The 17,929-nt window shown below is 32.1% G+C and overlaps 1 protein-coding gene across 1 annotated transcript; it reads left to right on the forward strand.

Moving 5' to 3' along the window:
* The first annotated feature begins 5,723 nt into the window (after window positions 1-5,723).
* On the forward strand, window positions 5,724-8,027 carry LOC123691850 (muscle-specific protein 20). Its single transcript, XM_045636435.1, has 4 exons — window positions 5,724-5,865; window positions 6,151-6,362; window positions 6,896-7,016; window positions 7,539-8,027. Exons 1-4 carry the CDS (start codon window positions 5,836-5,838, stop codon window positions 7,728-7,730), a joined length of 555 nt encoding a protein of 184 aa, XP_045492391.1. The 5' UTR covers window positions 5,724-5,835; the 3' UTR covers window positions 7,731-8,027.
* Window positions 8,028-17,929: the final 9,902 nt, after the last annotated feature.

The raw sequence follows: 17,929 nt of genomic DNA on the forward strand, positions 1-17,929 counted from the left end.
TTGAATCACTCTATCTATTAAAAAAAACCGCATCAAAATCCGTTGCGTAGTTTTAAACATTTAAGCATTTAGACATAGGGACAGAGAAAGCGACTTTGTTTTATACTGTGTACCTAGTGATGATTACCGTTTTAATAAATATTCCAAACATATTTTGTATGAAATAAAACTACAAATCATACTATGCGATGTCATATTATAGTCTCCATATTATATTTAAATTTTCAGATTTTATTGTAGATTCAAAACAATGTGTATTGGTTGTTATAAAGTAATCATTTTATAACAACCTATACACATATTCTGATTCAAACATTGTACAGTTCAAACATTAAGATTCAAATAGGATTAAAATGTTTGAAGTATTTAGTTAGTATTCAATACTAAAATAGAATAATTGTAGCTGTTTTCTCACCTATATCTTTTTTATAGAAATTTTATACGAAATACGTCGCTCAAAATTTCTTTAACATGTTTTTTTTGCAATCATAATTATCAAGTACTTATTTAAATGAAAATCCGAAAAGCAATAACATAATAGCTTTTCAATTTAGGACTAAACACATGTAAAGCCTATCAATTGAATTTGTTATCATGAATCCTTTAGCCCAATGTCGAGAATTCTATAGAGTATAGTAACTGTAGAGAGAAAAACCATGTGACATGATTGATATCGCCGTGATTAGAACCGTGTGCATAAAGCCGTCCCGTAGCGCGTAGGTTCAGGCGACAATGATAAGTCAACGACTACTGAAAAAAGCTGCTGTGGGCGGCGACTGGCGTTTGGCATTCTTCAGTAACGCGTGCCGGGGCGCACCAACATTATTATGACCTTCTAAAAATAGACTTTATTTACCGAATATGTAACACGCAATGCTTATGGTTTTCACTTTTAGCATTTATTTTCCCGATGTTGCGTGAAAACTTTTCCTTTAACAATAATACCTAAGTTTTACAGAGACTTCATACTTAGATCATGGACCCAATAAATATCTAGAGGACTTATCATAGCCATAGTAAACAGCGTAATTCGTTTCTCAGTTCCCAATTTAGTCGATAGATGTCACTCGCAGTATCATTTGGCATTTTTTTATAATTGAATGGTTCTTGTCTCAACTAGATGTCGCTTCTAAAAAAAATCAACTTAGAAAATCAATGTGCCAAATAGTATCTTGACGTAAAATATAATACGCAAAAAACGTAAACTATAACGTAAAATATAAAACGTAAAATATTATAAAGGCAAGAGGCGGCTCGTGACAAAATTGTACGGGTGTTCAATTATTGAACTAAAACAAAGAAAATACAGTAGCGTAGTAAATTCATAACAAAAAAAATGAGCACCACATTATAAATGTCTATTTAAACACTAAAAATTATAAAGTACAGGCCATTTCAAAACGAATTCAATGATCATCAATTAATAATTAGAAAATCCCCGAATTTGCTTTCGCGAGCGTATTTTTATTGTTTGTTTATAATTTAGGAGTGGCAACTGGCAACGTCGCGCGCTTGTCGCGCGCAATTGCTGCTGTCATGCGATGCGGCAACATCGCGGTTTCGCGCAGGACCTCCGCAGGACTGTCGCAAAATTTCTCTTTCACTCTTATTGGATTCCGTATTTTGGCATTTGATATTCGTATTGGAGTTTAGGTATACGATAAATTTAATTTTAAATTAAAGATATATTAATTGTTAAATGAATGAGCACAAGTTTATTATAATAATTATTTATGAGAGTTCACTGCCCTAGCGCTCCTTAGGATGAACCGCCTATTTTTTCAGTTTTCACTTCGATCATCGCTGTTCGAGAGTGACTTCGTGACCACCATCATGGACCACGCTGCTATGAACTGTTTTTATCTAAGAATTACTCGAACAATTAGAGCATAAATTTCAACGTAAGACGTATAAGTGTCTGTAGCTGTATTGACTCAGTCTCGTACTTATAAACTGATGGACGCTGGTTCAAATCATCGCCGTACATCTAGATTTTTTTTTCTTTTCCCGTATTTTTTGCTCATATAAATATGTAATACTGTTTACAAGGGAATAATTAAGAAGAAAAAAGATATAGACATTTTTTTTTAACAAAAAATAAAGAATATATATACACTACTCTGATCACTATGTCGAATGTTTGTAGTGGGTGTCGAAACCTTATTAAAGGTACTCACTTCCTTAGATGCTCCCTATGTTCTTTAGCGTATGACTTGCAGTGCGCTGGAACCAACGATAAGAGATTTTATGCCATGTTACCTGAAAAGAAGTCTTCTTGGAAATGTCCAGCATGTCTTAGCCAGCGACCCAAACTTGATAACACCAACACAGTCAGTCGCTTACGTCAGTGTGAAGCGTACGTGTTTGATCAAGCGGGTTACAAATTAAATTCAAATCTAATTGAAATAGTATATCTTGTTGGAAGTTTTTATTAGTGGTGCTTAAGTTATCAAAAACAATCTGATTTGTGGACGAATACGCGTTATACATCATGATTTATTATTGAAATTAACATTGGAAACTTTTTGCGTAAAAGTGATAAAAGTGGTTGACGGTATATTAAAAACAAAAGTTACAAATTAACATTGTCATCTGTCGTGACGATTTACCAGATACAATAAGAAACATAATTTCGTTGAATATTACAAGACACTCGTAGCTCTGTACAAAGTGAACTGGACTTAAAACAGTTAGTAGGAAGATCGATCCTGACTGGGGTCATATTATCAGAAATTTATTACTATATTTTTTTTTCTTAATTACTTAAATTTTCCAATCATTATGAAGTTTGCCTGTTGCAAAGCTACAACAGAAGGCAGCGCTGGGATTTTATCTTGCCCTCATTGTAAACGAAATTATCATATTGCATGTTTGTTCCCAACTGACAAAAAGAAACAATTGACAAGCGAATTTAAAAAAAAATGGTTTTGCCCTGAATGTTCCACTCATCAGTCAAGATCTCTGAATACTGAAAATACCCCAGTACGCTCATGCGCTCAATTGTTACAACGAAGTCCTGATAACATTACAACACGTAGAGGTGGCACATCTTTTAAATCCCCTATCGCTGTGAATAATAATGCATTATCAGCTGACTCTATTCGAGAGATTATATCCGAAGAGATGGAAAAGCTGCGGCGCTCACTGGAATCATCAATTATGAATAGGATTTCGTCAGATTTAAATTGTATAAAGCAAGAAATTATTAGTTTAAAAGACAGTATCACATTTATAAACAGCAGATATGATGATTTCAGCAAAACTATTTCAACGCTTGAAAAAATTAATAATAATTCTAATTCGTAATTCTGCACTAAGCCCTGTGAGGAGCATGAACGCTCTTAACTAAAAACTAAAATAATTCAAAAACACCGGAGTTTTTAAAACAACGCCCTCTAGATGTAATAATTGAAAATCGATAGTTTGCTGTTTCCATAGTTCTAAAATTGGTCACTAGTGGTGCTTTTAAAGCTGCAAATTAAATAATAAGCTCAAATCAGAGCGCCATCTAGTAATAGTCTGAAATTACGGGGTACGATCTCTAGTATGACCATTACCAGTCCACTAGATTATATTCGTCCATGCTTAGATGGATAGATATATTATATTTATTTGTTTGGCTTGCTTAAAGATCGGATAAAAATCAAACAATTAAAAATAAAGAATTGATTTTTTCACTGGTTATCATATTTTAGTGAGTGAATACAGAAAAAAACAAGTATATAATCGATCGATATGAAATTTGTTATAATTGTTCACTTCACTTTAGAACTGAATATTTTAAAGTGAAGGATGCGATATAAACAATTATTAGGAATGGTTTAATCTAGTATTACCATCAAATATTGCAATAATTAAGTAATATAATAAACATTAGATCTTAAAATAATTCCACAGATTTCTTTGCTTCGCAACCAAGAAATTATTTTTAAACTCTTTGTTTACATCGACGAACATTATCGAACACAGATATAAACAACATTAATTGTCTATTTTAGCGCTATGGCGTAATTTCTTTTAAATATATAAACAATTTAACAGCCCCAGCAAAATGGTTTATTCTGCTATATCTTAAATACGCAGCATTTAGTTCACGTTTCCCTAGCTACATGGTTGTTTAATTTTATTTATTACGCTATATCTTCGTGTTTCGTGACATGCGATCAATTATGATGTTCTTTTGCAAAGTCCATTAGCTATGTACCTACTTGGTATTCATTATAAAATATCCCAAACATAATTATTATTAATTAGGAGAGAGCTTTCAATATAAAAAAATATTTAAAAAATTGGTGATGAATGGAACTATGAAAGAAGTAATTTAAATATGTATAACAGTTTTTTCAATTAAGAGGAAAAACATAGGCATATATATTACAAGAATCTCTTACAGTTTTATGTTCCCATGACGTTAATGTATGAAGACATACATATAAGCATTTTGTCATAACAAATATTATATGTTATTCTTAAAACATGTGGATATGACAACGTGACAAATGCTAACAGTGGCGATCTAATTAAATTATGGCAGTAAATAAACGCGTAGGAGGTTGGGCACAAAAGGTACATTCCTTTATTTACAGGTGTTGTCGAATATATCTATACGCTTATATATTACACGTACAAAAGCTTCTGCTTATAACAGTTAGGTTACATTGCTTACTACGGTAAAAACTAAAAGATTAAAGATATGTTGAAGCTGTAGGTATATTATCATGGCACTTCGTTGATACTAATTATTACTGTAATAAGGTATATATCTGTGTATCTACACATTATTATTTATTGGTTACCTACCAGTTAAAGTTAAGACTGCCATGACTTAAAATGAATCGATTTTTTTTTTGTATTAAGCTTTATTTATTTAGGTACCTTTAATTTTTTTTTAATATAAAATAGAAATACTTATTTCAATAAAAATATATAGATCATTCTTTAGTTTACCTACTCATAGGTATCTATGAAAGTTACTTACCTACATATAACGAACTAGGTTTCCGCCCGCGGCTTCGCCCGCGCAGTGAAAGAAAAACCCGCATAGTTCCCGTTCCCGTGGGATTTCCGGGATTGCGTCATTTTCCCGGGATAAAAAGTAGCCTATGTTCTTTCTCGGGTATCAAAATATCTCCATACAAAATTTCATGCAAATTGGTTCAGTAGTTGAGGCGTGATTGAGTAACAGACAGACAGACAGAGTTACTTTCGCATTTATAATATTAAGTATGGATTGTGTTCCACTGATAAGACATTGCATCTATCTCCAATGAAAAATAAAAATACCTTTAAAATTATCGATAGAAGAAATCTATGAAAATAGTGAAATCTTTTATGTTTGTTTATCAGTAGATATACTTACCTGTCAGAGAATTCAGTGGCTTGAAAAAGTTAACAGTTAAATTCGGTCATCAAGCGTGTTATGTACATTTGTACATTTAGGAACTGAGTAACAACAATGGAATATCATTCCAAATAAAAACATAATGATAAACGTAGGAAAATAAAACATTTTATAAAATTTTGATTAAACTTTAAAACTTTTCGCTCGTAGGTACTCTTTCAACTCTTTATTCCAAGTATCATAAATATGTTGATCATATTGGATCTATTTTCATAAGATAATTCATGTATAACGCCTTCAGCTAGAGGCTGTTGAGTCAGAATCATATTTGTAGCGGATTCGACATCGGATGGCGTAAAGTATTCATAAGAGTTTTCCAGAAGGGCGCAGCCTCACGCTCTATAAATACGTGGCATTAGCTTTCAGGAGTTCAGTCTATCGGTGCTTTTTGCGGCGAACTAACACATTTAGAAGCCAAGCAAACAAACCAGAAAATGTCTCTCGAACGTCAAGTACGCGCTAAGGTGAGAAAATTTTTAGAAAACTACAATATTTTATTTTAATAATTCGCCTTGACATCTTTACGATCTTTACGCTCATGTATTGTTCTTTACTACAATTTTTTAACCGCATATACCATGCCAAGTGCCAACGCTCGTAATTATTTACAGAAAATTATTTATTTGTTCCAAAGTCATTAAAATCGGTTATAATCAAAGGAACCTAATGCGAAGGCAGTTAATTACAAATTAGTTTAACAACTCTTTAATTAATAATTTACAAGCTTAATAACACTGGAAATTTTACAGCTCGCTTCCAAGCGCAGCCCTGAACAAGAGAAAGAATGCCAGGAGTGGATCGAAACCATTCTTGGTGCTAAATTCCCCCCTGGCGAGGCGTTCGAAGATGTCCTTAAGGACGGAACTGTCCTTTGCCAGCTTATCAACAAGATCAACCCTGGATCCGTCAAAAAAATCAACACCTCTGGTGGACAATTCAAAATGATGGAGAACATCACCAAGTAAGTTAATAAGATTGTCCTCAAGACTAGCTAGAAATAAAAAAGGGGTGCGTGTACTAGTGTACACACGTAAGAGGTGAAACTTCTTTGTGACGTTATTTTTCAAAAAATAATTTACTATATGCAACTTTACAGATATACGTCGTATCACGCGTGGTAGGAATAAGAAAAAGATGACGCGTAACGGAAAAATGTCACGCGTAACGAAAAAATGTTACACAAAATTTTTTTCCACCCCCGATAAAGAATTTTCACTTCAAAAACCTCACCTCAAATGCAACCTCATAAAAAAAAAATCCACCAAAAATTATTTCAATGCCGACATTACTATTGTGCTCTACTTATATCTTTATATGACGTAAGTAGTACAACATATTATTACCTACAAAAAGAAAAACTCATACGAGAATGGAATAGACAACTTTTTCCTTTTTTTTTTGTTCTTATCAAAGTAAAGTTTTAGTAGTTTTTACTACAGCCTAAAAATAGAGATTAATGAAGCAGAAATGTCATTTTTTTTTCTTATATTTCAGCTTCCAAGCCGCAATCAAAGCCTATGGCGTCGCTGACATAGACGTCTTCCAAACTGTGGACCTTTGGGAGAAGAAGGACATCGCTCAAGTAGTCAGCACACTCTTCGCTTTGGGCCGTGAGGTAAATATGGATTTATTTTATTTATTTAAAATTATGTAACAAATACGGTAAGATAAATGGTAATGAATTAGTATTTGGCAAATAAAACCCTTCAATAGGAAAAATAAAATAGTTAATAATATTGCATTATAGTAAAGTTATGTAATCGTGAAAGATATCAAGAAGAGGTCACATAAGCAAAGCATCACAATATCATAGGAGCTGTATACAAGACAGAGTTAGTTATTTCAGTGCTGAAATGTTAATGTAAATATTTAAACTACTGAATTCATATCCTGCCATAAACCCGCATTAGTATGTTGAATCATAATACTCAAACGACGCGTTTACAAAATGTTTTCTTTCAAGACATGTTTAGAATTTGAGAAGTTGAATCGTTGCCAACAACCGAGATTTACGACCTTTTTGCAACATTACCTCACTTTTCACAAATATCCAAGGTCACGTGTGTGAACCGAGGTTGATCGAGGTTATTACATAAATATTATTGGAACTTTCCTTTAACGTGATTTTTTTTTGTAGACTTACAGACACCCTGAGTTCACCGGTCCTTCCCTAGGCCCCAAGCCCTCTGAGGAGTGCAAGCGTGACTTCTCTGAAGAAGTGCTTAGGGCTGGTCAGACCGTGATCGGTCTTCAGGCTGGAAGCAACAAGGGCGCCACACAGGCCGGCCAGAACCTTGGCGCTGGCCGCAAGATCCTCCTCGGCAAGTGAAAATTGCGCGGGGACAAAGTGATACTAGTTTTAAGAAAATTTTACAACATTGTGTGAACGTGGACGCTATGATAAGACTGTTGGATCATGTATCTAAATACTAGTCAAGCGTGATGTGTAAGATTGTGAGTTCTCTTGTTTGTGGACAAGATGACCTGAATATTACCAAAATTACCTGGTAATTACGTCTTATACTTCCATATTGCGCAAAATTGGTTTCGTATTTAGGATTAAGAAATTATATGATTTCCATTATAATAATATGATATCATTTTTTAATAAAACACTATTTATTTACTTTGACTTTTTATTGAATATATACCAAGATAATGAATTGGCTGTAAAGTAAAAATAATACAAATACATTCAAAACAACATAACAAGACGTAACAACAATACAAATAAATTACAATATACAATGATCTTGCTTAAAACAATGACTCTATGTTATGAAAACGAGAACAACAAAGGGAATAAAGATATAATATTATGTATTATATAATTAGGTACGTATACATATGCATTGAAAAAAAAATATAACGACGAAAATAAATTAAATTATATAATACCTCTACCAGAACCTAAACAAGAATATACAAAAGAGTAAATGCAAACTAGACTACAATATTAAATGAATGTGGGTATATCATAATGTTATGTACATCGAAACTGCTGTATTTGTTGAATCTTTATAACTATATGGACTAGCTTACTAGCTATACACAACAGACATTAGACATCCTTAATTTTAAAACTAAGTACGTACGTAAAAGTATATACAATACATGTTATTTACAAACCACTCGTACTGTCTCTGCCTGGGCTGACTCAGGATAACCATAAAATAACTATGTGTCGCAGAAAAAATAAGGCTTTCTATTAGTGAAATAATTTTTCAAATCGGTCTAGTAGATTTTGTGTGAATACTTTACAAATATACATAAATACACACAAATGTTCCTTCTATATATGTATACCTAAGTTTAAATTTGGTTGGCAATTATAGCTGAAACTTTGATATATAAAATCAAGTCACAATTAAGAAAAATAAAAGCAGAGTATTCCAAACTAATATTGTTTCTTTATTAGTTCTTTGTATTATAATCGTAATAGATTCTCCTATCAAACATGCTGTAAAGATCTTAAAAAAATAAAAAGTACTTTCCATACACAAAGTGTATTTATTTATTAACAATTATTTTTTGTAATGTAATGATGTCCCGCTGAAAAATAACATTTTATTGATTATTCTTAGTATCTTCATTTTTATCATTATTTAACAAATACGGTAAGATAAATGGTAATGTATTCGTATTTGGCAAATAAAACCGTTCACTAGGAGAAATAAAATCTATATATAGGTAATATAAATCTATATAAAAATGAATCCCGTTTCGCGTTGTTACGGTATCACGTGTTAACAGCTGAACCGATTTCGATAATTCTTTTTTTATTGCTTGAAGTACGAGGATGGTTCTTATGTAGAGAAAACGTAAATATGCACCACGGGCGAAGCCGGGGCGGACCGCTAGTAGTTAATAATATTGCATTATAGTAAAGTTATGTAATCGTGAAAGATATCAAGAAGAGGTCCATAAGATACTGTGTTATATTCGAAAATAATAATAAGACTCTACAATTGTGCCTGAGTAGATTAATCAAACATGGCTCTTTACCTCTTTTTTAAAAGCAAATCAAAGATATCTGAAAATTAAAACCACATTATTATACTGATTTATTAATTATTTTTTATTTTTGTCTTATCTACATTCTACATACCATACTAATTAATTAGGCAAGATGTTGGTTTAATATGTACATCTACTAGAGGGCGCCTTCTTAAATCACTGCACGCGCTGTGTTTAAAACTCTAATATATTTTACAAATTGGCACTAATTTGAAGTATTTAAAATAGTTGCAAGTAATAAATGTTCTAAAGTGACAGGTTAAAAGATATATATGCATATTAAAGATTTTTTAATCAATTATTAATGGACACACAAGTAATACCTTAGAAAACAAGTAAAGTTGGAAAATAAATTTAAACGTTAATTGATAGTTTACATAGGTAAATAAACATTATAAATACCGATAATGCTGACGTAGTGTTTTTATGTCATGTCTAATAAATTACGAACATGTACAATATTATTATAGAGTCATAAAATATAATATAAAGTGTTGTAGAGTTGTCATAATAGCTAATAGGTAGAATTATCGTAGACGTGTTATAGCTAGTAAATTTGAATTGAACATAATATTAATTTTACATATAAAAAGTGTAATTACATAAAAACACAATGTAACACAGCAAATCTATTGGTTGCTCTTTGAAAATCACGTCAATGAAACCTTTAATTTTAGAATAATTAGATAATATGTAAATATAAATTATATGGCGACAACTCTCCATGGATTTTAATCTTCCATATAGGCTCTCTGAACTAATACATTTTTGGTAGATACATTAAAAGGTACGTCTTCAATTCTATCCATACTAATATTATAAATGCGAAAGTAACTCTGTCTGTCTGTCTGTCTGTCTGTCTGTCTGTCTGTCTGTTACTCAATCACGCCTTAACTACTGAACCAATTTGCATGAAATTTGGTAGAGAGATATTTTGATACCCGAGAAAGGACATAGGCTACTTTTTATTGTGAAATATGTACGTACGGGCGAAGCCGGGGTGGACCGCTAGTACTACAATAAGTTATATTTTTCACACAGTGAAAAGCCGTGCTTCAACAATAAAGTAGTGAACTCATTATTCTACTACAGTTTAAATAGTAGCATTGTTTTCATCAACTAGAATTCAATCTTGTGATCATAGAATATACTTTTTTTGACCTTTAAAATAACTATTATTAAAATTTTATTTAATTCAACGTATCAGCTGTAAAAAATAAACAAATAAAATGTTGGCATGATAGAGCCTAATCTGGTGAATAATAAAACTCTACAGTCTACATGTTAAAATTGGTGGTTAAATATGTTAGGAATGTGATGCTTGTTTTCTAAAAATGTTTTATATATATTTTTAATTTCTATCTCTCTATTAAAAAGTAAATTTCGGAAATAGTAGAAAAAAATATATATAGGTAAGTAATCAATTAGCTTTTGGCGACAAAGTGGTTTCGTGTCGATATCTACTTCAATTATAACTATCTAGCGACAGAAAACGATGCAGAATCATTGCCAAGCAATTATTATAATAGACACATTAATATTTCAAATAATCCAGAGAGCTATTCGTTCTGGAAAAACAATTTTAGTTGAACAAGACGTAAACACCGCTAGGCTAATATTAGCCCGCCATCTGGTGCCGAAATCAAACAACGTGCTCTATATCTCGAAATAACGACGGGCGTCGTTACGACGTAAATCGTTAAGAATCTAGTAGGTACAACGATCCCGTTAGTCTCGTTATAGCGCTCCGAAACCTGAAAATAGGATTGAGCCTGCCGTTCTCGATTTCAGCGTGGGAAGGTATTAATAGAAATGGCGGTGTTGAAGCCTGCCAGTCGGGTGCCAGCCGCGGAGCCTTTCGCACTGATCACTCTGCTCACAGATGGCGCATGGGTTCGTCCAAGAGTATTTAATTCTCTTGGCTGCCGTGAGATGGAGCTGTGCAAGGGCTGGCCCTACTAGATTGTAAATAGTTTTAGTGTAAGAAACAAGATGGAGACACAAGTAAGTATTTTGGAAAATTTGTATACGTCTTTTGTTTTGTTACCTGTCAAATTATTTTTGTTTGCCGGCAAAATATAGAGCAGTAATGCATGAGTAATGCTGACTTCAGTATCTAGATGACCTGGTGAACGTTGTTTTGCTATACTATTTTTATAATTTTTAGAGATGGGTTATATAATTTACCACTTAGGAGTATATAAAGAAGTACAGATTATACCGAACGAATATACAAAAAAAATCCGTTTAAGTAGAATTTTGGTTACAAGAAGAGAAATGTTTTATACCTATATATTATTCTTTTAGTTGAGGTTTATAAAAAACTCTATTCAGATGTACCTAAGTGCTATGGCCTATGGGCGACGAGGTATATAGTTTGGATACATTAAACACTTTTTGCAAATAGAGTTTGATCGTTTGGACATAAACTTAGTACCTACTTAAATAATATTCTTTTCATATTGCTCCCTCTATATCGACTTTAATACTTCTTGGCTCGCGTTAGACTTGTAAATGTTAACCATTCTCGATCCAATTGATGAAAAGATCATTGAAATCGGTCCAGTCGTTTAGGAAGAGTTTATAAAATACTAGCACCAACACCGAGTTTTCACATTAAGATATTTTTTGACTTACGCATTATTTTATTTAACAAAAGTAATCTAAATTTTATTTTATCCATTTGCCTACACAACTAAAATATGGAAACTCAATACGATTACATATGTTGCATCTATTTTAAGGAATTCATAAGAAAACTAAATTGATGTGTGTCAGCGTGTTGGTTGTCCGTAGTAGGAACACATGCGGGTTAATTATAGCTCCGATTGCGGAAAGATGGACATTATACCTACCGTTACCAGCAACTCGCTGCCACTTTTCATTCTAGATAAATTGGATTCAGTTTTTGTAATATTAAAAACATGGAAAAAAATGAAATAACATTTTAATTTTGTTTTAACAAAATATTTTCCTCTGACATACCTATAATGCGCTCAATTCGTATATTTTAAAGATTTTCTTGTTTTATAGAGTGAGTGGAAAACCAGGATGTCTACGAACTAAAATATACATTTTAATTTTGTTTTTGTACAAATGAATTAATAGACGTATGTAAACGATGATCATTTTTGCCTCTTCTACTTTTCATCAAGTCATCCTATTAAATAAAAAATAAGAAATTCCCAGATACACACACTCAGCTCCTTGGTTTCATAATATATTTATTTAAATCATCCTAGTTGCTCTGCCCTAGATGTTTTCAAGGGATACACTCACAAATATATACTTAGATAGAAAAGACGTTGCGCTTCATTACATGTTTAGCTATTTAGCTATCAGCCACTTGATTAATCGACCATTACTACACACTATATATTATATGAAAGTAAGTTTAAAATAGATTAATGAGCACCATTTTATCTTGCTTGACATGACTGACTAATAATAGCAGACATTAGTAAATAGTCATGTAATCATTATCCAAAATAACGAGAAGATCTTGACGACATCTTCGATTTTATAATATGTGAAGGTATATTTATAATCCTCTGCTGAAAATAGAACAAACTTCAGACGACGTCGACGTTGATTTTTCTTAAAAATAATGAACATTCGATTTTATTAGGCAATTTTATGGCACAACGGTTTCAATAAACAGCTTATTTTATAGTTATAAGTACCTTAACCTAAGCCGCAATCCGTTACTTAATGACGCATTGACCAAGCGACTGAATGCCGAATAATACTTACATTATAATCGAAAAATAAGGATTTCCTCTGATAAAGTTATTGACTGAATACATAATATTTCAAAGGATACCTAGAAATTTTCTTAATCAGGTAAAAAGTATGAAATAGGTAATTACTGTACCTACACCGTTTTTTACGCTCTATGTGATGAATTTCAATTATTATTAATCGTCAATCTAAATACTGGGATCCTATACTCGTTTTTGCAATGTAGAAATTACTTTGTATGTAGTAAGTATGTAAATAAGTAAAACTTCTTCTAACTGAATTAAAGCCGACTCCAACGTAATTATATGTGCGTTTTTCATTTAAAGTTTTAAGCTATTTATTAAGCTTACTTGGAAATGGAACTTTTAAAAATGTTCATAGATTTCATAAAAATATAGCAATTTTGTCTTCAAAGAACAATTTCATTTTGGCATCTAAATTTATATAAAGATATATAAATGCCTCAACTCCAAGCGTCATGTTACAATGACTCAGGCACTTATCACAGAGAAAAAGCAAGCAGTAATAATATTATTATTTGCAACTGGTTTTTATACCTACGCTTGCGTTGATAGATTTCCATACCCTAAACGTAGACATCGTAATAGCTATAGATTTTTGGCATACTCCAAAGTATTCTTTGAGCCGTAATTTGAATTTTAAATATGACGCACGCGCTGAGCGTGTCAGTGAGTTCAAGCCAGGTAAAATTCCATCAACTTTTTCCAAGGAAAATCTGTCTTGTGGAATTTTAATTCTCCTTGGATCTATTATAGGAAAATAAAATCAAAGATTCAAAAATACGATCTAGATATTTTATGTCGTGTCAGACTAATATACTATCTTAATATCTTTGATAGATAGAAACAGTTAATAAACCGTTAAAAAGCAAAGCAGATTTTGTATACTAGTGTAAACAAGAGAAATTATAGAAATGTGTTTTGGTTAATAGATAGCTACGCTACGCTATAGATAATAATAGATAGATACGTATTTTTTATTATTAAAAACTTACAAGAATATATTGAGATTAGTTTTATTTTTTGGTAGAAAAAATCTAAATCCGTCAAACAGATGCATAAGTTTTATCCGCGCTTGCATTGAAAACAACGACAGGTGCCAGCGCAAAATAATAAGTTTCGATGCTTGTTTTAATGTTGTCGAGTAACGATTTGTATCTTTGATTGAAATAATCATAGTAATAAAGTAAAAAGTAAATACATACGTTATAAAGGAAGATATTTAATAATAATTTAAAATATCTCAGTTATATTTTAAAATATTATGTTTGTTAGTTTAAAATATTATACAACTTTATTAAATTGCTAAAAAACTAATATTGTTTAATAAATGGAAATAATTATTATTGGGTAATTAAATAAATTTTCATCCAGTGGTACACTAGACTACACATGACCTACACGAATATATTTTAGACAACAACTTAAAATTTATTATCAACAATAAACTTCCACGAAATCAGCCGTCATTGTAATTAAAATGTTATTTTACTGCTCTAATCACCTTAAACTTCACGCATTAAATAGTAGAGTCTAAAAGCAGTGTCTGAAAATTTTGATACAGCGTAGGTGTGACTCTACCTACCGAAGTATGAGTAATACGCTGTAGAGTTTCAGCGTTTCAGTATACGTTGAGTAATAGAGGGTTCCCATGTTATTTTTGCTTCTGCCCACACGCTTTTGCACAGAGATCCACCACACCTGCGAAGTGAGCCGTAAACACCTGAATGTTATTTAATCTCGATTCTACAACATTCCTCGCGTAGAGGCGTAATCGATTATTACGGTACGGTAATTTGAGCAGAAATCCATCGACAATCATTCAATCACGGAAGCTGGTTTCTGCTATGCAACAATATAATATTTTTTTAATTTAATTCATATAAAAATGTTATAACGGGATACATATTTCATCATGTTTCATTAAATAATAAATACGTATGACTATCTAAGTATGTACGTACCTACTACGTACCTACTTCTACTTACTGATTAAATTTTACAAGAAGTAACAATAATAAATAGCATTATATGATTATAGTTATTTTAAAATGCGTGTTTTATCACACTCTAAAATAAATCACAATTTGTATGTTTATGTGATCCGATGAAATTATTTAAACGCCAATTTACAAAGGATACGATCGAGACTGACAAATTGAATTTGTGCCAAATATAAAATTTCTCGTATTTTGGTCACATTAAAATAATATGTGTAAATTGATAGTATAATTTACAAAACATCTTTTTATCCAAGATAATTTTGAAATATTGCTGGAAAAAATGACAAAGTTTAAATACGAGAGGGCCAAATAGTACCACAAAACAGTCATAATACTGGCCCGTTCAGTACCTGATCTCCGAAGCAAACTCAAAATATTGTCTCGAAGTACTAATAACTATGACTTCCTGCCTCTAGCTACGGTTTTTAAAGTTATACGCCCATTAATTGTCCCCGTAGCGCTCGTAAAAATGGGCAAACGATACTAAGATTAGCATTTGAGCGCAGCCTATCTCCATATAACTACCTAAATGATTTACTGACCGATTTTTATTCAGGACACAATTAATGTTTTCAGGCCACTATGTCGTGAAATACCGACGTAAGTATGTTTTGTTTAATGTCAACTCTGGAATCGACCCCCGATGACCTCTTGATGCTACGCTTGCAATTAATCCGGATATCGGAAAAGTATCAAGAAAAGTTCGATAGTTTCCTTATATCGTATAACTGTTCATAGTTATACATAATTGCCTAGTATTGCATTGTTACTAGTTATTATTCTGTGCTATTGCTATAGCTTGCGACTCCATGGCGGGTTGATAATTTATTTCATTTTATGGATATTTTGAGTCGTACTGACCGAAGGTCTTGCAGGTGTTAATTACTTATGTATGCAGATTTTTCCATAAATACCTACCTAATTATTTATTATAGTAGGTATGAATTTATGGTCTGGTCAACTAACTGAAGGTGATAGGTTAGTTGTAGATTCCAAGAGCAAGAAGAAAATATAATATAATGTGGCCCATTTTACTCATATTGGTCCCGTCCGACTAGGGCCCTTCCAGTCTCCTCCACTGAAGCGACAGCCCAAGCCGAGGTTCGAGATCCCCGTCCAGGGTGGACGCCCTTGCGCATGTCGCTACCAGGGTGAACCTTCAGTTCACCCACGCGTCCGCGTTAAAATGTAGAAGCCCTTCTGGCTAACATTGAGAGACACCACAAAAAAAAATCATATTGGTGACGTATTAGTGTGCATTTGAAATTATTAATGATTTTTTTGTTAAAATACAACAGAACTATGGACGAAACAAGTTCGGCTGCCTGTTTTGATTTGGAATTTTAAACGAATGAATGAGGCACTTAGAAGAAGTAACAGCTGTTCATGCCATGTGACAATACCTTATAACCTACATATTGAACAAATATGGTCACAGATTTTGCTGGCTACGTACATATAAGGTATTGCACCATGACACGACTGTGACTGTACTTACGTAATAACTTGACTGTACTTGACTAGTATATTTGGATTCTGTTTGATTTCTCTAAGAAAAAATAGTATTATCACAGATAGTTAGTTAATAGATAGATACTATACTAGGTAGTGTTGTATGGAGTAGTGTATTTCGTAGGCATTTCCCTAAATCATTTATAAATTTATAGTATTTATAAAGAAATACTCAAATAAAGAAAAATCGGTTCGGGGATCACACCTCGGTTAAAAATAGTATTTGGTTATTGGTATTAATATATAATAAGTAGGTATTTAAACGATCTACCTTAAATTTACAATGTATCAGCAAAATGCACGTAAGAAGTTATTTTTGTTTAAAAAATATTAATAGTAAGGCAGGTGTGCTGAAGTTGGCAGGGGCATTATAAGATGTGACATAGCACTGGACTAATTGTGTGCGTAATAAAGAGTATATTTTGTTGTTTATTTCTGTCGTGATGAGTGCAAGTTCTAGGCATCACCACGATGACTGCACTGTGATAATATCGTTTTGTCTGATCGAAAAATGACAATGTTCATTGTGACAATTGCTCACTGTTGATTTGTGTATGATATGTCTTGCCAAAATTATGACTCAAACACTTATAGATTGTATATTTATTTTCGTAACATGTAACTGTTTTAGGCATCTGAGTCATCAATATGTTGTATAGGTATCTAATTTTATTCATTGAATAACTAATTAATTTATGACCTTATATAGACAAAAATAAAAGATCTCATAAATGTCCCGAAAGACACTGGAATTAATATGAATACTAATCAAATTGGTGTGTAGGTAACATATACATAAGATACAAGTATTGGTGCTGCTACCTGCATCTTCAAACCAGATTAAATGTCATGTAAATAAATAATAAATACACTTTATTTAGCACCATATAATAATAGACAATATACCAAAAAGAAAAAGGCGACATAATGTAAAGCCAAAAAGGTGGCCTTATCGCTACTGAGCGATTTCTACCAGGCAACCTATGGATAGGATTTTGAATGTAGCCTAATAATTAAAATTGAATCAAATACATGCAATTAAACTTATAATTCTAATGCGTCGTAGAGATTTTTGCTTTTAATTATTTTAATTATAACTAAGACAGTTGCGTTAACATAACATATCATCTCTACCTTTTGTTTCCTTAGGTCCTTCGGTAATCAAAATATGAAATTTATGAAAAATACAGATGCTGAATCACGATTTCTGGGCTGATCGTTAATTTAAACTTACA

The sequence above is a fragment of the Colias croceus genome, chromosome 5 (genome assembly GCF_905220415.1).
Source record: "Colias croceus chromosome 5, ilColCroc2.1".
Lineage (NCBI taxonomy): Eukaryota > Metazoa > Arthropoda > Insecta > Lepidoptera > Pieridae > Colias > Colias croceus.